Source organism: Ixodes scapularis, unplaced genomic scaffold, assembly GCF_016920785.2.
Source record: "Ixodes scapularis isolate PalLabHiFi unplaced genomic scaffold, ASM1692078v2 ptg000597l_1___fragment_1__unscaffolded, whole genome shotgun sequence".
In the NCBI taxonomy this organism is placed as follows: Eukaryota; Metazoa; Arthropoda; class Arachnida; order Ixodida; family Ixodidae; genus Ixodes; species Ixodes scapularis.
This window is the reverse complement of record NW_024610006.1, coordinates 103040-124430: the sequence shown is the minus strand read 5'-3', so window position 1 is coordinate 124430 and position 21391 is coordinate 103040. Positions and strand designations below refer to the sequence as shown.

General features: G+C 48.3%; 1 protein-coding gene across 1 annotated transcript; it reads right to left on the bottom strand.

Moving 5' to 3' along the window:
• Positions 1-7031: 7031 nt before the first annotated feature.
• On the bottom strand, positions 7032-9184 carry LOC120850635. Its single transcript, XM_040223218.3, has one exon. It carries the CDS (start codon positions 9048-9050, stop codon positions 7032-7034), a length of 2019 nt encoding a protein of 672 aa, XP_040079152.2. The 5' UTR covers positions 9051-9184.
• Between the last annotated feature and the right edge of the window lie 12207 nt (positions 9185-21391).

Genomic DNA, 21391 nt, shown 5'->3' with positions numbered 1-21391 from the left:
CGTACACAAGCTTGCGGAGTTTCGGTAGCAGCGTTAAGGTGGCTACGAAAACTTCGTCGCTCGCGTATATGACATTGTTGACGAGCTACACGCATTCAATGAAAGGGTTGCATCGCAAGGTTCTCTCGAAGGCCTCTAGAACGTCGTGTTTTAACATGGTATTCACCAGGGAAAGTTCCTTTAGATTTCCGAGGTGCGAGATGGCGTCGAACATTTTCTTCAGATGATCATCGTAGAACTTGTGGATGCCAACCTTGTTGATACCGTCGTTGTCGACCAGGCTCTTCAAGACAAAGTCCCAAGATGGCCAAGCGACGATCTCGCTTGAAAATTCGACGCTTTTTATGCAGCGATGACGGCGTAGTAATAGGTTGATTACTACGATGGTGTAGCTGTAGGGGCGTACGTAGCTGTTCGTCGCCGAGCCGAACAAATGACGTAATACGAAACGCCGGGGTTCGATTTCAACCAATTCCATACAACCGTTATATAGATATAGGTTGATGTTGGTCAGGTCCTTTCCGATCCAGCATCTCCGGTCCAGGTCGCAGGTGCAGTCGGCGTGTATATCGAATCCTCGAGCTTCAAAATCTTGCTTCACGTGAAGATACACTTCTACGAGATCTTTCGAGATGCGTGTTATGTATTGTCGGTGCCGTTTCATCTTTTTCAACTTTTTTCCATCCTGCGATGTGGGTGTGTATATATACATGTAGTACAAGGTCGCTAAAGTGTTATCACGCCTAAAGAAAGTCGGGACCGGGCGCCTCGTTAATCGAGGAGTACGTTCCGTCCAGGGTCGTCAGGGTCGCATGTCTCGAGTGATGGAAAGAGTAGTGGGGGGTGGGGTCTACGACCTTGGAATGTATATATATATATATACACTGGGATGGGGGCGGCTAATCTACACACAAACTATGGAACGACACCAAGAGTACATGAAATGCATCCCGAAAGAGCTCGTAGAATCGTATTTAAATATGAAGCGAGCCTTCGAGTTGCGAGGCTTCGACTGGCACGCCGACTGCACCTGCGACCTGGACCGGAGATGCTGGATCGTAAAGGACCTGACCAACATCAACCTATGTCTATATAACGGTTGTATGGAACTGGTGGAAATCGAACCCCGGCTCTTCACGTTACGGCACCTGGTCGGGTCTGTGTCTTTCGACAAGTCGACGGCGATCTGCAGAGTTCCAGAGAGCTACAGCATCATCGCAGTCAACCTGTTGCTACGTCGTCATCGGTGCATAGAACGCCTTGAATTTTCGTCCGAACTCGTCGCTTCGCCACATTTTGACTTTGTTCTGGAGAGCTTGGCCGACAATGACGGTGTCACCAAATTTGGCATTCACAATCTACACGGCGAATATCTGAACGAAGTGTTTGACGCGGCTTCGCGACTCGGCAATTTAAGGGAACTGTGTCTGGTGGATACCGTACTACGTCGGGACGTTGCAAACACCTTCAAGAGAGCTCTAAGATACAATCCGTGGATCGAATGCGTGGAGCTCATCCGAAATTCTGTCGAGGGTAACGACGAATTTTTCCTAACCACTTTAACGATGCTACCCAAACTACGCAAATTTGTCTACGACAATAACAGTGTGCACGAAGATGCCATCTACCACCTTGCCACGTTGATGGAGCGAGACACCTGCCTCCTCGAAGAACTCAGACTATCTAGGTGCTTGCAAGAGGAGAGTACCGGCGCGCGATTTTTTGAGGCACTGGGCGAAAATTCGACTTTAAAGGTTCTCTAACTAAAGGCCTGCCTACTATCCAACGAAGCGATCGACAACCTGGCGGTCGCGCTAAAGAAGAATCGGCGACTCGAGAGACTGGAAGTGATCTACTCTCGAATGGAAGGGGATTGGATCGCACCGATAGCCGAGGCGCTACGCGTGCATAATCGGACGCTCAAGAGACTCGACCTCGAGGCGACGAACGTGTGGCCGGAGCGATGCGTTCTCCTACTCGAAGCCATGAGCAAAAACTCGTCTCTAGTCGAAGTGAATCTCGGCTATCTCTGCGGCATAGACGAGGTCTTGGAAACGATCGTGGAGCGAGGTTAACAAGATCGAATTCGTATTGGAGTCGTCGGCACAGTGATGGGTCATGCTCTGTGTGATCTGCGGGCCGTGAATCTTCTCTCGACCATTAAGAACCTGACCGTAAACTATAGCGGCATCGGTGCGGTGAGTGCCTATTCGAAGCTACTGTTTCATTTTGCGGCACAGTCGACTGCCTTGAAGGTCTTTCAGGTCAACCTGCTGCCACTCATCTACAAAGAGACCTGCGACAGTATAACCGAATTTTTACGAGCCACGACGACGGTCGAAACCTTTCATTTCAAGTCTCTCATGAGCAACCTCACCATGGTGGATAGCGTCATGATGGCGATGGCAGAGAACCGAAGCGTGGTCGAGTGGTCTTGTGCAGACTGCGTGATTTACCCGCAAAGTCTACCGGTTCTGCTCCATATGCTGCGCACCAAGAAGACGCTCGCGTACTTGGAGATGTCGGCATATTTAACTGCGGAAGACTACGGGCAAATTGCGTCCGCCATGTCCAAGAGTATTCTCAGACTCGCTATGCAAAACGCATACGAGGACTTTGGAGTTGGCGAGGTGCTTCGCCAAAACCTTCTGAGAATGAACAGGGCCGTCGAGTTTGTAACCGACCCGGAGGACTTTGTCGAGTGCGAGTGTGTACGTAACTTTGAAGACGTGCTGGACACCGCCTCGTTTGCAAGGCACTTTGCTCAGGCTCACCCCCAAGACAATAGCCGCTTGCCATCGATGTTGGCGCGCGCCAAGCGGTCTATCAAAGAACGTTTTTTCGAATTTAGCGGAATTTGCAGAGACAAAGTCCCGCTGTGCGAGTCGAGTGGCAAGCCTATTCTAAACTACGAGTGTTGGCAGCACGTCTTTTCTTTTCTCGCTCTCAACAACGTGGTGTGGTGAATAAAAATGTACAATTCGTAATCTACTTGGTGGTGTATTTATCGACCTAGCTAGAGCAACAAGTCTGCTCTAGAGTAGCATTTATTAGGGCCCTCTTCTCATTAATGGCATTGGTAAAAATATTAACCCGTACCGATGAGTTGACCTTTCTAATTACTGATACCGACACGATCGACCTGATATCAGAATCAAATAGTTCTTGCATAAATATATAAAGATGCATGCACGCACAATGTCTACTGGCGCATGCATCTCTTTTTATCTATGCTTTCTTTTACCCGAGAAGGTGTGCAAGCATGCTTTTAAAGCGTTGCCTCGAGCCCAGCTTTTTTTTTTTTTCTGGGCGACGGCCAGAGTTTCTAGAGCGCACAATCGTCTGCCTCGATACAGGCCGACAAGTGTTAGAGACCACTCGGGCCGTCGTCTTAGGTAACTATTAATATTTAATCAAACATAAGGAGAGAGCATAAAGATGTTTATTTGATGTCCTTTAGCTTCAAATACGAGGCGACCGCCTCCCAACATTCTCTGTTTAAAAATGGAAAGGCACACAGAGACATTTCACTGTCACATATTCTTGCCAGTTGAAAAAAGTTTTCACGAATGTAGCGGCGAGCCCGCGCCAAGACGTCCACTTCACTCGAGTTGACATTCACACAACAGCCGTCCTTGGACGTAGATGGTGATGGGGGGCTTACATCGCACAGCAGAGATTCCAGAGCCCGCACGTCGTACATGTCCGGAGCAGCATCCGCGACGCTTGGATCGGCCACAAACTCTGCGGCCCTGTTCAAGAGCCACCTGTTGTGTCGCACTGCCTCTTGTATGACAAACACTCCCGATCCTCCGGGGCGACGGTTGTAATCATCTTTTCGCAGCTCGACACATCGGAGCCGAGGGTTCAGTCCGTCGAAGCCAGCGTAATAATCGATGCCGCGTGGCGTCGTCGACAAGCACAGTTTAATCAACGTCTCGTTGTTTTTGAAAACTTTGTAGAGACTTCGCAGGGCTCCCGAGCTCGCGACGACACACTTCAACCATTCGAACGATTCTAGTCCGTGGTTTTCCGATAAGCCTTCCAAAACCGTCTTTACGACCGACTGGCGTTCTTGTCCACACGTGACCGAGCGTCTTCAGAGTCTTAGAGTCTGCTATGAAAGCGGCCACCTTTTCAGCCACACTGTTCAAAAAGTTGGAAAAGATATATACGTGTTGCACGTGCGGGGAGGCGCGGAGGGCGTCAAACGTCTCACCGAGGTATTGGTGAACCTCGCGTGACATTCCATGTTCGATGGTTACGTATTTAAATTGTGCCAATAATTCTACATTTATGCGGCTATTACACAAAACGGCCAAATGTAAGCGCTGGCACTGACCTCGGTCGATGGCCAGCTGCGCCAATTCGCCGAAATCTGTCACGTCACCAAGCCTCATGACTTGTAGGCTCTTGTTGATGGATAAAGCCTCTATCAAAACCCGTAGGCTGCGCGTAGACAAGGCTATGTTATCTCTTAGATTAATTTCGATTAAAGACCGATTATGCGCAACGGCCTCAGCCAGATAGGATGCCGTATCGTCGTTTAGGTTGGTGAAATTGAGTTCGAGCGTCTCGATCATGCAATTTGTCTTCATCAACAATCGCGCCAATTCAACGACGGCCTCGTTTTGGAAGGAAGCGCCAATCAACTTTAGGCGTCTGATAGACGTCATTGCGCGCAGAAAATCTGCCTCTATTATACCTCCGGTAAAGTATAAGCTTTTGAGGGCGCAGCCCGGCCTCTCTAGCATCGCTTGCACGGACCTCAGATCTACAAAATCAGTTTCGTAAGATAACTCCTCCAGTCCGATTTGAAACTCTGATATCCACCTCAACAGGTGATTTGTGAATGCCTCAGACATGGTGGTGATATTTATTTATATTTACGATACGTAGATTACGGAGGTGTTCAATGGCCCGATGCAGATCCATCATGCCCACGGTTACTTGCGCCATGTCAGACATGTCGGTTTCCGTGCAAGTTTCATCTACAACCAATTTACTAATAGACGAATTTTGGCGTATACCGCACAAAATCAAATCTTTAAACATTACGGTACTTTTGCCTACCAATTTCGAAGCATTTCGTCGAATTACGCACGAATGTTGCCTGAAGAGAAGGTACATTATCATGGCCGCCTCCGATTCCTTGGTGTAGTTCATGTCGTCCTCCACGCCTTCGCCCGTGTTCACACATTCTACCGCAAGGCTTTTTGCTGAAATCTCGACAATTTCAAGTCCCACGACAAAAAGTATAGCATTAATTGCTGTTAAGACGTGATGCATTAGGAGTAGCCCGCACGTAGACCCGGAACTACATCCCCTCTCCAGTACAGGGAATGCGGTCTTCACGGTCTCGTACATTGTCCACCTGCTGACAGTCTGGAAAAAAACAAAAACCTGTCTATATAATAATTGAATCGAAATACAAAGAAGAAAAGAAATACCTGATGATCGAGCTCCATAGCTCTACTGGAAGTGGTGGATCCGAAGGATAGCGAGGAACTCCTGATCGTTGTCTAATTGACAGCGTGAGTAGTAGTCGTGTCGCGATGTGGGTAGTCGTGTGTCGTGTCGAGTGGCGATCGCTTAAATATCCGATACCTCCTTCTTTATTTGCAATATCTCTATTCCGACGTCATTGATAAATAAAGTGTTCCGAGAAAATCCACTCGAAATAGCGTCCTTCGATGCATAAACTCCTCTATACTGATAACATCTGGCACGTCGCTTAAAAAAGTGGCCGCCGGCAGTAGGAGAGGAGGAGCGGAGGAACTTTGCTAGCGCCACACAAGAGCGAGTGGACAAACGAAGAAACAATTGTTTTTTCTTTTTTTTTTGGAATCGCGGAGAGGACGTCAACCCTTTCCCTTCGCCGTCCTCCTGCGATCTGGCACGTCGCTTAAAACAGTGGCCGCCAGAAGGAAGTACGAAAGGGCAAACACGAGCGCAGCGCAATTTTTTGCTTCACACTAAATCTTATATCGACCCTAGTACATGTTAATGTCAACGCTATGGGAACAGGTGCATCCGTCTACCTTTTCCGTAAAGCAGCCTTCTGGAGGCGTTAGCTAACTCTGGCGTGAAACTTTCGCTTTAAAAAGTAAAAATGCATAAAGTTTGTTTCCAACGCGTAACAAAACTTGCGCAGCGCAATTTTTTGCTTCACACTAAGTTTTATATCGACCCTAGTACATGTTAATGTCAACGCTATGGGAACAGGTGCGGACAAACGCAGAAACAATTGTTTTTTTCTTTTTGGAATCGCGGAGAGGACTCGCCGTCTCTGCGCCGCATCTACCCTATTGTTTGCCGCTTCGCGCGCTTCTCCTCTCCTTTTTTTTTCTGCGACCGCGCTCGTAAGAATGGGCGCGGAAGAACGTCTTTCGAAAGAGGAAACACTTGCGCAGCGCAATTTTTTGCTTCACACTAAGTCTTATATCGACCCTAGTACGTGTTAATGCAAACGCTCTGGGAACAGGTGCGGACAAACGCAGAAACCATTGTTTTTTGTTTTTTTTTGGAATCGCGGAGAGGACTCGCCGTCTCTGCGCCGCATCTACCCTATTGTTTGCCGCTTCGCGCGCTTCTCCTCTCCTTTTTTTTTTCTGCGACCGCGCTCCATATGGCTCTGCCGTCGATGTCCCAGGCTTTTTTTCTCCGTATAGAGGAGGCTATGTTCAAGGTCTTCCACATACTCGATAAGACAGTTTTAGTAAATACTGCCCACGACACTGATAACGATACCCGATAATCCGCCTCCCTTGCGTATGCAAAATATCAATATCGGGACTATCGGAACAATCCACGAAAAAACTCTATTGTTGCGCGTGACATGGTGGCCGATTATGTGGCGTCGTTTTAGTGTTCGCATATCACTACTTCCAAGGCCGCGTTCTGCTTCGAGTCGGCCATGGTGGTGAAGCCGAGTTAAACCTCGGCTTCATAGCGATCTCGAAGCGCGTAATACCGACGAAAAAAAAAATCACCACATGTGCAACCAGAAACGTCATTTTTATTCCTTTCTCTTAAATCATCACGTCACTGAGTCGCAAGTATGACGCCACGTGGTCCCAACACTTGTAATTCAGGAATGGTCGAGCGTCAAACACCATGTCGTTGCTAACACGGATCAGGCGAAAGAAGTGATCCCTCACATATCGGCGATACCGGATTAGGGACTTGGAAAGCGGTAGCGGACAAATGTCTCTCATGGTGGCGTAGTGATGAGCAAACCCCGTGGTGTAGAGAAGCGGTTCCAGTTCCTTCACGTTAGCTGCTTCCACCATCACGGTGTGGTTTGGACGCATCAAGAGTCCCATAGCCCTGTTCATTCGGTACGCGTTGCGGCGTAGCGTCTCCGCCACTTCGAAACAGCACTGATCGTCTATCGAATCCAACGTCAGTACGTTGGGGCCAATTTTTTGGGCCATCTTTCGATAGCTTTTGCCTGTGAGACCTAACTTAATTCCTATGTGCACGAGGGTACGATTTTTAGACAACATTCGAAATAATTGTCGCTTTGACGCATCCGTGATCAGGCCATAGCTCCACACAATCCGCGTGATGCTTTCGTTGCGCGCAAGAGCAATCAGTATGACTTTGGCCACGTCGGGATGCACCACATTGCTGTCGAATTGTAGAGTATCGATGCTCTTTGTGCGCGCGATCAGTCTCGCCAGTCCATGGATCGCACGCATAGACACCATATATGGCAGGTTGACGCAGAGTCGCTTTAACGTCGTCGACCTTTCCAACAACGCGCACATATTCATAAAGTCCCCGTCGTGACATTCACGGCACGCTATGGACAGTCTCTCGATGTCTTGCAGTTTCGACTCCACGATCGCATGCAGGCCGGGCGATATCAATTGCATGACATACACGTCTATGCGATGAAACGTGTCGGTCACGCCCATACAGTCGATCAACTGACGAAATATCTCGCCGTCGTACAGCTTTAACTGACGCAAGTTGTCGTTGGAGGTTAAGGCTTCGACGATGTACCGATAACCCACAGCGGTGATTTCGTTCATTTCGACGTTCAATACTTGAAGGCGCGGATTGCTTCTCAGACAGTCCCCCAGGTACCGAGCCGAATCGTCCGTCAAGCCGCAGACATTGAGCGCGAGGTCGACCAAGATTTCGCTGCTCGCGACGACGTCTGCGATCATCCGCGTCATTTCGGTAGTCAACTCGAAGGCGGAGAGTTGGAGACTCTTCAAGGTTGCGTTTTTCGCCAGAGCACACATTAGTTTCATGTCGGTTAGGTATTTGCGCAAGCACAATACCAGCTGCAAGTTCTCCAAGACGCAGATCGGACTCTCGAGTATCTTGCATATGCTTCCGAGAACATCTGAGTTGATCGGATTGTTGTACACGAGTCGCTTGAGGTACATAGGCCTATCGGCAAGGTATCGAAACACGTCGTACGAGCCAAAATCGTTCAGTGCAAACTCGACGTGTTCTAGCGGCAGAGAAGCCAGGGCGATGTTAAAGTCATTTACGCTCGAAAACGGTACATTTGCGTTGACGAGAACGAGCTTTCGAAGATTCTCGAGAGCATGCAGCGACTTGAACAGCATGCTCTTCATAGTTATTGCGCTTTCCGTACACGTAAATTCCTTCACACCGATGCTGGCCGAAAGTCCCTCGTAAATGACTTTGTAATACGGACTATTTAAAGCATACGCCGACAGGCGCACGTACCTGATACACTTGTGCATTTTCAGGATTAGATGCAGCAATATAACGGCTTGCGTTATGTTACACTTTCCCGACAGTTTGTGACAATTACAGTGTCCTACGAGTTCCACAAGAGCAAACTCCCCGGGTTTCACTTCCTTCAGTTCCATCTGGAGGCAAAAGAGGATGACGTTGATGGTCCACAGGTCCTTGAACATCCAGCATAATTGGTCCTTTGCCTTGACACACGACGATTGGAACTTGATGCCTTGCAATCCAAACTCTCGTGTCAGCACGTTCGAGGGGTCTCGAGAGCGTAAATATTTGACAAAACCTTGACGGCGCTTGGTAACTCTCTTCATGTTGGAAATCTAGCGTCTGTAGTAGTTTGAATGTTCCTTCTTTTATACCCACAGGATGACCTCAAAAAAAAGACTTATCGTATCATCGTAGGCGACCTTGAAACACCAACGGGATGTTGCTCAATGTGACAGAGGCAGGCGTCGCGAAAGTTTTTGTGGTGGACCTTATTACTACGTGCAAACAAGTTCTGCACGTAGTAATAAGGTCGTCTAAAGATTTTTCGAAAACGACGTCGCTCAATTTAAGTTTCGAAGACACTTATTGTGTATTGTGAACGTATTGGCGATAACGCTTCAACAGTTCGGGTAGTCGACCATCGCCAACCACCCGAGCATAGTGCTCGGCAAAGTAGCTCGTAAAAAGGACGCTTTCCAGTTTCGCGACAGTACTGACGGGTAGGTTTGCCGTCACGCAATAGGGGTCTCTAACGAGATCTAGAGCCCTGTAGCAGCGGTAGAGATTCCTCCCGAGAACCTCCTTCATCGGAAACGACCGATAGGTGGACGCGTAGTCGAACGACAGGATGTTCTCGCCGATCGCACGAGCCACCTTTTCGTGCGCGTTGGGGTGGACGCCGATGGAGAGGTCGATAAGAGTCTTGTTTTTTCGAAATAGCTCTTCCAGAGCGTTGAGTAGATCGCTCTTCCTATCGTCTATCACGCACTCTGGCCACCGGAACACGACCACGCTTCGATTATCGGCCAAAGCCTTAAAGATCGAGGTCGCCATGCAAGTGGTGCTGCACGGCGAATCGATGTAAAATTCGCGAACGGACGTCGTTTCTTTGAGAAAATCAGCTAGGGTGATAAAGTTTGACGCGATCTCGTCGCTTGGTGGGAAATTCACGTGCAACTTTCGTAGAGATTTGGACTTGAGTAGAATCTTGCATGTGTCGTAGAGGTAGTCGTCCCAAAAAAGTTTCATGGTGCGAATGGAGTCGAGGGTCCGTCCGCCCAGTTTGGCACACGACGCCTGCGTCGGTTTCTCTACGCTCATGACGTGCAAATCGTATCCCCAAAAAGGGTCGAGCGAGTCGTAGTTGCACAGTAGCAACTCCCGTTTCCTATCACCTACGACTGGACAGTGGAATGTCAACGCTCGTAGCAATGCCGACTGAGTGGCGTGCGAAAGGTTGTTGTAGCTAAAGTCGACATTGAGTAGAGTCCTATTCGTACTCAGACCGCGGGCGATGGTCCTTACCGATGTGTCGGTCAGAGCGCATCGCGACAAAACTAACGACTCCAACTCTTCGGGGTTCGAGGCGATATAGTCCGAGAGACGCTCGACGAACGACGGAGGGAATTGTGAACCGTCGAAGTTCAGTCGTCGGAGTGTTTGGTTCTCCGTCAGGGCGTTTGCAAAGGCTACAGCGGCGGCATCCCGCCAGCGGCATTTTAGGGTCAAGTCTTTAACGACGCAACGTTTGTGTCTCAGGATCTGACATAGGCCGCTAGCGTAGTGATTGACCACACACGACTCTAGACGCAGCGTCTGCAGATGCCTCGGGTCTCGTGCGACGTCTCGTAAAAGATCTACGGGCTCGTCTCCTCTGTTTATCTGAACGAGTTCTATCCACTTTAGGGGAAGACGCGCCAGCAATGCGGCGAATTGGTTTTGGCACGGCACGTTTGTGCAGACGAGGACGAGCTTCTCCAGTCTGGTCAGGGTTCCCCAGGCGTCGAGGAGTTCGGACGGCAACTCCTTAAAGACATTTATTTCGAACGCACGCAGTCCCCGGTTGTGTTTCATGGCTCCGTAAAGCCGCTTGGTAGTCGAAGATCCGATTACGTACTGCGAAAACTCCACACAGCGTATGCACGAGTGGTAGCGTAGGAGCGAGTAGAGCAGGTTGCGGCAGTCGTAGTCCGGGCTGCGAAAGTCGTTTGTGTTTTGGAAAAACACGATTCTCGAGAAGTCCCTCAGGGCGAAAGCGCCTGGCTCGTCGATCGTTTCTTTCAGCTCCATGCCGACTGTGTAAAGGATTGAATTCATCAGTGTTATTTCGTGCCAGGTCCAACAAGGTCCCTTGCCTTTCTGCGTACACGTTCGGTTCGCAAACTCCATTGTCACACGCCTGTTGGATATTTTTTTGCGAGTCGATAATCCGGTTCTTTATATGATTTCAATCTGGACTTTTGAAAGCTCCGGAAGCTCCAATGGCTTGAATGTGGAGACGGTTACCGCGCGCGCCGATCTAACTCGTTCGTCTAAGACGCGTACAATCTTGTCTTTTCTGGGTTAGTTTTCCACAATGTCCCTAAAGATGTACATGGTTTCGCTGATGGAATGGGGACTCCCTAGCTTATCCAAGGCTACGGCCAGCTGCCTGTATGTGTCGAAGGTATCGAAACTTTTTGCAGGTTTCGAAGGAGTGAGTTTGACGTTCGCAATCGTTTGGGCCATGCGCTCGGCAATGTCATCTGTGCGGAAGCTGATGTTTGAATTCTTGTTGCCAAAGCCGTCGAGCAGTGGAACGATTCGTTCCAAGTCGGACACCCTCTTGTTCTGCCAATACGCGCAATTATTCAGGTGGTAGTTTTTGTAGAACGAGTCTAGTCGCGAGTCGCTGCCTCGTTTGTCAAACATGTGCGAAACGGTCACGTAGCCATCGGACTCGAACGTTATATTGTCACGGGTGGTGACCAAACAAAAAACAGGAAATAAACAGAAAGAAATAAACGTTTAATGTGGCGAACTTGTGCCAAAAAATAAAGAAGGAAACAGAAGAAAGCAGAGCGTCGCGGGCGTCGAAGTCGGCGTGTCAGCAGAATCGAGCGCTGGGGCGAGACTGACTCGACAAGGTCGCGGGCGGCCTCTTATCTAGAGTGCTCCGCTATCTCGAAGATTCGGCGAAAGCGGTTCGAGCGTCGCGTGATCGGGGCGAGAATGAACACGCACTTTCTAGAAAACAAAAGCAGGGATAAATGATAGAAGTTACGTGCGGTACATGAATAAACGGGAACTTTCTGGAGGACCGTGACCGAGCGTTGCTTTCTCAGCCTTGCGCGCGGCAATATTTAATGGATAGGAATCAGAGGAGGAAGGTGATTGTATAAAAGACTTTGCGTGCGGTGACGGTTCTATAAGGTTAATCATGCCTTGTGAAGCGATTGCATCGCCATCGACGGTTACGTTCTTGTATATGTAATACTTGTAGGCTTTTAAAGATTTGTTTGTCACCTGAATGTCCTGAGGCAGTCTGGTGCATAGGTCCATCGTTTTCTTTCCGCTATCGTTTTCGTAAATCCAGTACTTTACGTTCGAGCCAAATACACCCGTCTGCGATCCGCCGTACTTGATGGGTAGAGAAGTCACCATTCGCAAGGTGCCCACATCGAGTGGCATCGTAGAAGTCCCATATTTTAATTTGAGTATAAACTTCAACCACAACTTTAGATTTTCCAAGTCGAAATGCATTACAGGTTCGTAGACGGATATCGTATCGTAGCCCCTATCTACGAAGACCGCGTGTTGGGAAGGTGCGAATGCATTATTAGCGGACCCCAAAGTAGGTTTAAAGGTTTCTCCGACCGTGTTTATCGTGCGATTCCAATCCCCGTCGCCGTCGTCAAAGTGCTGCAGGACCAAGTCTTTAATCTCGTTTACCAAGGGCTCTAATCCGGGCAGGCGATATTGTTTAGAAACGGTGCATAGTCTTTCCGACAGGTTTGTTGAATCGACGGGACTCTCCAATTCGATCATGGCGTCGTACAGGTTCGCCAGAGCGTCAGTGCTTTCCTCGCACATCGCGAAAGCATCCGTCCAGAGTCTTTCCTTCAAATAGACGCGCGATCCGTGAGCGTTAAAGAAAGATACGGGGTCCATGTACAAGTTGTCTATACATCTAAATTTGTCGCGCAGAACCTTGGACGTTCTGTTCGAGAGCCACGAGTGTAGTGTTTGCTTAAACCTTTCCTTAAACTTGGCGATTTTCGCTTGATCATTGCCAATGTCTCGCGTAAAGTCGGCGGGATAGGACGACGCCGGTCCGCAGGGCCGCGAAAAGATCAAAGAGGTAAACATGTTGTAGATTGATCTGTCTACACACGCGGCTTCCAGAGCGTACCTCTTCACGCAATCGTTCTTAAAGGCCGATTGCGGATCGTTGGTCGCAGGGGTGCTCTTGCCGTAGAGCAGTTGCAAGCACAAGGCCATGCGCACCCACTTGCTGGACAAGACGCTACCGTCGGTGTCGCCTCACCAGACCAGGTTATCTCCGTACAAGGGCTCGTACACGAGGGACCGGAGCACCGACGCCGCGTTGGAGTATTTGGCCGCTACGAATAAGTTGTTGTTGTGGGACATGCGCCTCAACAGGTATATTTTAGCGGGTGTGATTACCACGTGTTCGTGCAATGTTGCTACTATTTTCGCTTCTGACCGCGATCGAAGCGTCCTATATAGACAGAATAAAGCTCGATCAGGTTTGTTGGGAGCCTTGTCCGAACGTAACGGATTACATGCCCTCCAAAATTTTATATCACGGTGCGATCTCGTTGTACGACTATAGAAAGAGTCGGAAGGGATCATTTGGGTGTCCGCAGACTCCCCTGCTCCGCATCGACAACAAGCTGTTTGACTTTGGTGCACATTTCAATCTATCCGAAAATGGACGGGGCGTCTACCTTCTGGAAACGTCGGAGCCGTACTTGCACTTGTGTACAGACTCGCCTTCACCGCTTAAAGTGCTGTGCAATACGCGCGAAGGTTACTATGAAATCTTCGACAGCAATCCGCCTGTTCACCCGTACATTTACGAAGAGTGTAAAACGCCTAGTATGCGGTACGATTACTATAGAAAGAGTTACTTGCAGTGTTCGAAGCGACGATACTACATCGGAATTGGCGAATATGTGACCTTGAAGTGCGACGACACCGTTCAATACTACATTTGCGGAGACCCGGGCATCTACCGCCACGCGTTCACATTGAGTGAGCGACAAGGAAACGATTCAATGAGTGCGTGTAACGACGTCGATTACGTGCTCCGACAACTCAACGAACGCGCCGATAGTACTACAGAGGAGGTCGAAGGTAGCGGTGACGGCGACGACACGCGAGTGAACGACGAGGACTTTGTTACTACTTCTCCTCCTCCTCCTACTACTACTACTACTACTACTACTACTACTACTACTACTACTACTACTACTACTACTACTCCTACTACTCCTACTACTCCTACTACTACTCCTACTACTACTACTACTATTACTACTACGACGCGCAGAGATACAAAGTCTACAGGTTGGTGGTCAACCACCACCACCACAACAATACCAAATGCAACGGTCAAATCCACAAATAGTGTGGGGAAAAAAATCACGGGGACTTTGAGAGTAGTTATAGCGTGCGTCATCTTGACGATCGTCGTACGATAGATCTACAACAAGACCAGCCAGATACAATCGTAGAATTTGTTTTATTGGGGGACCACGATCGTCATTCCGTATTCTCGATTCAGGTTATACGCGACACCGACCAGGTCGGGGGTGATCCATTTGGGAAGAACGCAGACCTTGGCACCGGACCGGAACGTGTCTTTCAAGTAGTCGGACAATTGATGTACCTTAAAGTGCGTGTCGATCGACTTGTCGTATTCCTTGGCCAATACGAGCATCAGCGCTAGCTCCGCGCTCTTCAAGTTCTTTGGTGGGACGAAGAAAGCGCTCGCACTCTTTAGGTGCAGGAGTAGAGATTCGACTTGAGAAGTGTACAGAAGGCCAATTCTGGACGGTCGGCTGTGACGAACCAACTTGTCGTAGAGCTCCTTGTACTTGTTCGCTTCGTCGTACTCTACGAAAAACTTGTAATTTAAATTTGCCAAGGTCACGAGCTCGTGCCAATTGGACGTGTCACTGAAGGGAACGGGGTCGACCAAAGGTATCTTTGTGTACACAGCGAGTCTGCTCGTGTGATCCGGCTCGGAGGAGTTGCCTATCGCGCGCTCGAGTTTGCTGGACGAGGAGACCTCGACCGTGTCGTAGTCGAGCGCGAAATTTTTCGGCGTCCCCGTCAGAGTCGGCTGCGCTTCCATCGCGGCGTTGTCCTCGCATACCGACTCTCGTCTAGAATCGGGATAAGTGAGACAATAAAAGTCTTTGGCAACCTTCATTTCCGACTCGTCGTCTTCTTCTTCCTCTTCTGTGATCGATTCTCGACCCGCGGTAACGCTGGGCTCGTCTTCTTCTATGTCAAACAAAGGCTCGTGAGCTACGACGTCTTCTTCTTTGTACTCGTCAGCCTGTTCCGTATCGTCGCGTCTCGTCTTTGCCATCAGACTAACGTAATGTTCTTGTTCTATGTTGCCGATGGCGTCGTCTTCTTCTTCTTCTCCTTCTTCTTCACTTTCGCCAGCAATCTCGGCGTCTGATACGGCTGTACCTAGCTCCAGACCGTGGTCGTCGTCGATGAATCCCTCACCCTCGTCATAATGAGGGCGAACGCGAAAGGGTGCTTCGTCACTCACTAACTTTTCAAAGACTTCATGCATGCGATCTAGCTTTATGGAGTAGTCGACCTGCTTCCACTCGCCGGTTTTGCGACGCTTCTTGAAGACTAGGCGAGAGGGGTCTCCTCTAAATAAAAGATCTACGATCTTGCGTTTAGCAAAAAGCATACGTTTTTCCTTTGCGTTCTTCTCGTCCGTCTTTCGATCGAACGTCTTTTTTCTCCACATCAAATACGATTCCAGCCGCTTTTGGAGTACGTAATTCTTCTTCTTCTTCTCGTATTTAATCTTTTTATCGCGGGAAAGCGAGACTGGCTCGTCGGGACTCTGTAACTTTCTTTTCTTCCTTACCACGGTACTAGGCTGTCTCACTTTTGCGGGCACTAGTGGCTGCTCTGCACTAGGTGCTTTGGGTTGCTCGCCGATATACGTGGGGATCGTCTTGGTTCGTTGGTAGTAAAATTCCTTCGATGTCAGAGTGTTTGTTAATGTAGTCAAAAAAGTCTCGTATTCTTGGTCGGACACGTTAGCGCCGAGAGCTCTAAGCAAGGCTTCACCGACCAAGAGAAACCTTACGTGCCGGTTGGATCCGTTGCTCAATATGTCGGCGGCCTCCGCGTAACGCTTTATCGTTCGAGCCATCTTTACTGTCAGGACGTGCTCAAGGTTAGACACGCGATTCATCAGTTCCAACTTGGACAGCTCTCTAGTCGTACCACCTTTATCCGCGAGCCGATGGACGGCGTGTAACACGTCGGTGCTTTCCAATGTCACCTCCCTACGCGCGCATAGCTCGTGGACGAGGGTGTGAAACTTTTTCTCGCGCAAGAACCGAGTCGCGTCGTCCGTGGGTCGCGGAACAATCAACTCTCCGACGTAGCGACTTCGTTCCAGCGCCGAACGGGCCAACGCGTGTTTCTTACCTTCCACAAACTGGGCTAGTAGAGCCGCTACGTTGCTTTTCTCACCAATCTTTGAGTGCGCGTCGCGCACGAGGTAGCAGTACGCGCCCTCTAAACCACGAGTTCTCTCGGCCAGCGCATTCAGAAAGTCGAGCTCGTCGCCGGCATCGAATTCTACTACGGCGTCGGACTTTAACTTCAACAGGGCGTTCACGCCCTTGACGAGGTCGTATGCTACTGCGTTCATGATTTTTCTTTAAATAGCGAGGTAAACAGGAGGTGGGCCACGGCGTCCCTGCACGCGGCGTCGAGAAAGGCGTCTTTATTAACCTTTGCGGACGCATTGAGGAAAGCGCTCTCGAGCCGACGCCATCTCTCCGACCCGGTCTTGATCAAGTTTTCCGCAATATTTGCCGTCATGGCGTCGATTAGGGTTTTTTCTTCAAAATCCATCGAAACCAGCGCCCGCTCCAGGTGTCGATAATAGGCTTCGGCTGCTTCTTTGTGTCTGAAATTCACTTGATTGATTGATTGATTGATTGGGGTTTAATGGCGCAGCAGCGACCAAGGCTATAATGCGCCAAAAACTAGGACTATTGCTGAAATCAAGGTTAAAGAGAAGAAAGAGCTATAGTAGCTTGTAATTTAATAAAACAATGATCATGAAAGTACAAGCGCATAAGATGTGGCAATGAATACGACAAACTATTAAAATTATAGCTGGTCCAGGAGTCTTACATCCTTAAGAAAGTTAAAAACACACTTGTGTGGAATCAATGGCTCATCGCTGAGTAAAATGGCGAGATGTAATGGTGTATGCTCTTGGTAAACCTTAGCAAAGTGTCTGTGGCGTTCTTGGTCATACAAAGGGCATACAAGTAAAATGTGCAGGATGCTTAATGGTACGTGACAGTGTTCACATTCTGGAGCATCCTCCCCTCGCAAAAGGTGCCCATGGGTAAGACGTGTATGACCGATTCGGAGTCGACATAATACCACCTCATAAAATCGCTCACGATGACGTGCACTCTCCCATTCTTGAATTAAAGGTTTTACGGCATGCAACTTATTGTTCATTTCTTGGTTCCACTCCTCTTGCCACTTGCACTTTGTACATTTTTTCAGGGCATGTCTATAATCTCTGTAGGGTATCTTGTGCAGATCCACTTGCCGATCCTTAGCAGTGCTCGCTGCACGGTCAGCATCCTCATTCCCAGGAATTCCTACATGGGAAGGTACCCAGCACAATGTTATTTCTTTCTTCCTTTTTGATGCTGAATGTAACCGGTTCCTTATTTCTAGAACAAGTGGATTTTGAACATCCCCGGTTGTGTCCAGAGCTCGTAAAGCACTAAGTGAGTCAGTGTAAACAATTGAATTACGGATCTTCTTTTTAAGAATGTGGTCTATGGCAAGGATTAAGCCGTAAAGCTCTGCGGAAAGAATACAGGCATTATTGTTAATTCTTTTGACACACTTCACGGAAGGCCCTACCACTGAGCAGCCTACATAGGAATCAGTTTTGCTCCCATCAGTGTAGAAACTTGTGAAGTCTCGGTACTGGTCCTGGAGTTCGAAACATTCTTGTCTCAGAACTTCATTAGGGGTCTCTTTCTTGTTGTATTTTGTTAATTTCAACTCACAGTGGAGGGGCATGAGGTCCCAAGGAGCTACTGAGTTCAAGCGCTGCACAACTGAGGGTAGCACATCCAGCCCTACGGACTCAGCAGAAGAACGAATTCTCATGGCGAGAGGTGGAACAAATGAAGGCTTCTTTATGAAAGTCTGCTCATAGTGTACTTGTTCTATGCAGTCCAGGGTCGGGTGACCAGGAACAGACCTAATTCGCAGAGAATACATGAAGCCTAATTCAAACCTCCTTTTCTCCAGTGAGGGCTCATTTGCCTCTACATATAGGCTGAGTATTGGAGATGTGCGAAAAGCACCAGTGGAAAGTCGGAGCCCCTGATGATGAATTGGGTCCAGCATCTTGAGAACCGATGCCCGTGCGGAGCCGTACACAATACAGCCATAATCAAGTCGAGACCGCACGACTGAGCGGTAGATGCGCAATAAACAACACCGATCAGCCCCCCAGGATACGTGCGACAAGACCTTTAGTATATTAAGTGATTTTATACATTTCATTTTGAGGCTCTTAACATGTGGAATGAATGTCATTTTTGAGTCAAATATAAGACCTAAAAACTTGTGTTCCTTTTTTACTGCAATAGGGACTTCATACATAGTTAAGGAAGGCTCAAGTAAAATTCCGCGGCGACGAGAGAAGCACACACAAACCGTTTTCTCAGGAGAAAACCTAAAACCATTTAAATCTGCCCATTTGACCAAATTATTTATTGCAAGTTGAAGTCGCCGTTCACAGATGGACGGATTACAAGATGAGACTGAAATTTGTACATCAACATAGAGCGAGTACTGAACAAATGGCGGTATAATATGAGAAATTGAATTCATTTTTACGATAAAAAGTGTGACGCTAAGCACACCGCCTTGTGGGACTCCATTTTCTTGCGAGAATTCTTTAGAAAGAGTTGCTCCAAGCTTCACACGAAAAGTGCGATCCCGGAGGTAACTATGGATGGCACCTAGCATTCTGCCCCGAAGACCAATGTTGAACAAATCAATATGCCGTAGCGCCAAGTTGTATCAAATGCTTTTTCCAAGTCAAAAAAGACAGAGAAGCAATGTTGTCTATTTACAAAGGCCTCTCGCACAGCAGTCTCAAAGCGGACCAGATGGTCAACCGTAGATCGAGCTGAGCGAAATCCACACTGGTAACGGTCAAGCAACTTGTTTCTTTCTAAATAAAATATAAGCCTTTTATTTATCATCCTTTCTAATGTCTTTGAAAAACAACTCGTGAGAGCTATCGGCCTAAAGCTAGATGCACAGGTAGGATCCTTTCCTGGCTTCAGCAGGGGGATTATGATAGCCACCTTCCAAGATGAGGGGAAGCAACCTTCAAGCCAAATGCGGTTGAAGAAATATAAAACAAGCTCAAGAGTTGATGGATGGAGGTACTGAAGCATTTTGTAATGAATGCCGTCTGGCCCAGGAGCCGTCTGTTTGGACGAACGAAGTACCAACTGTAGTTCAAAAAGTGTAAATAGTAAATTATAGGGCTCCTGCAAGCCACCTGACAAAGGAACTGCCTTTTTCTCCGCCTGTAGCTTGTGTCGCTGAAATGACCGAGTATAATGCTGAGAACTTGAAACAAATTCGAAATGCTCACCAAGGACATTCGCCTGTTCTTCTAGGCTGGCAGGGCATACTCCGTTTTGGTTCAGGAGTGGGGCAGAAAATACCCGGTAAGAGCCTTCAATTTTATGCACACGGTCCCAAACTTCCTTCGAGGACGCACTGCTATTAATTGAGGAAGCATACCCTCTAAAGCTTTGCCGCTTGGCTTGCCGTCGGACATACCTTGCTTGCGCTCTTTTTTTCTTAAAGCCGATCAGGTTAGTTGCTGTGGGATAACGCCTGAGAATACCCCACGCACGATTCTGTTCTTTCTTTGCCTGGCGGCAGTCTTCGTTCCACCACGGCTTTGGCCTTTTTGGAAGATGTGAGGACGTCATGGGAATGGCAAGCATAGCGGCCTGCAAGATGTGTTGAGTAATGTGCTCGGTGACGTCGTCGATAGAAAGATCATCAAGGGATGAACATGCTATAAGTGAGGCTTCTGTAAAGATTGACCAGTCAGCCTTTTCAAGCTTCCAACGAGGGGTACGTGTTAAAAGACCAGCAGGAGGATGGTTAAACTCTAAAATGAGTGGAAAGTGGTCACTCCCATATGGATTTTGGATGAACTTCCATAAAAACAGGGGGTACAATGAAGGATGACAAAACGAAAGATCAATGGAAGTAAAACTACAAGTTGCTGAACTAAAATAAGTGGCTTCTTTTGTGTTGAGCAGACACAATCCTGTCGAAAGAAGAAACCGTTCAATGAGTGCCCCTCGAGAATCTCTTCTAGAGCTTCCCCACAAAGGATTGTGTGCATTGAAATCACCTAAAATGATGTAAGGCACCGGAAGCTGCCTAATTAGATTATCTAGCTCCTCAAATTGCAGCCGATACCCCGGGGAGATATACACTGAGCAGACAGTAATCACACGGTCAAGCAGCAAACGGACAGCCACAGCCTCGAGAGAGGTTTGCAAAGCCACTTCAGTGGACGGGACCATGCGTTGGACAACCACTGCAACACCACCGGAAGCTACAGATGCGTTTAACCTATCTTTTCTGAACACTTTGAAGTGTCTGAGAACATTTGAGTGACTTTCTTTAAGGTGTGTCTCCTGCAAACAAAAGGCAGCAGGGTGGTGTTCATTTATTAAAAAGGTGATGTCGTCATAATTGGAAAAAAGCCCACGACAGTTCCATTGTAAAAAAACAGACATTATTAATATTAGGCAGTTAGCTTTTTACCAGAAAGTCACAAGCTTTGTGTAATGGTAGCTAGAGTAAAACTAAGCCAGTGACAGGAGGTAAATTTAGTAAAAGTGGAAATGGACATGAATGATGATTTAATGAGTCTGCAAGAAGGCAGCTCCGACCGAACCTTTGGGGAAAAACAATTAAAAATAAAGCCCCAGGCGAGGGAGTCGCCAGTGGTCCTCTGGTTGGTCTATATGGAACTGCCCCCTCCGACCTCCAAGGGCGTCGAGACTTTGGGCCGAGGCCACTGGCGAGGGAGTCGCCGTTACTCCTCTGTCTCGGCTGGTCCCTAGGAGTAGGTGGAGCAATGGGAATGAGCAAGATAACTTGGTGATGTGAGGTTAGTGTAGTGACTGAAGATGCAGGATGATATTTCTGTTGAAAAAGCATATCAGCCTTGCAAAGTATAATTGTCACTTCGGTGGTACAATTGGTTTTTTGCTCTTGTGCTTGCCCTTGGGGACCTGCCACTCCATGTCGTCTGGGTCAGACGCAGGAGTGGATGGGTCAGTACCTTCCTCCA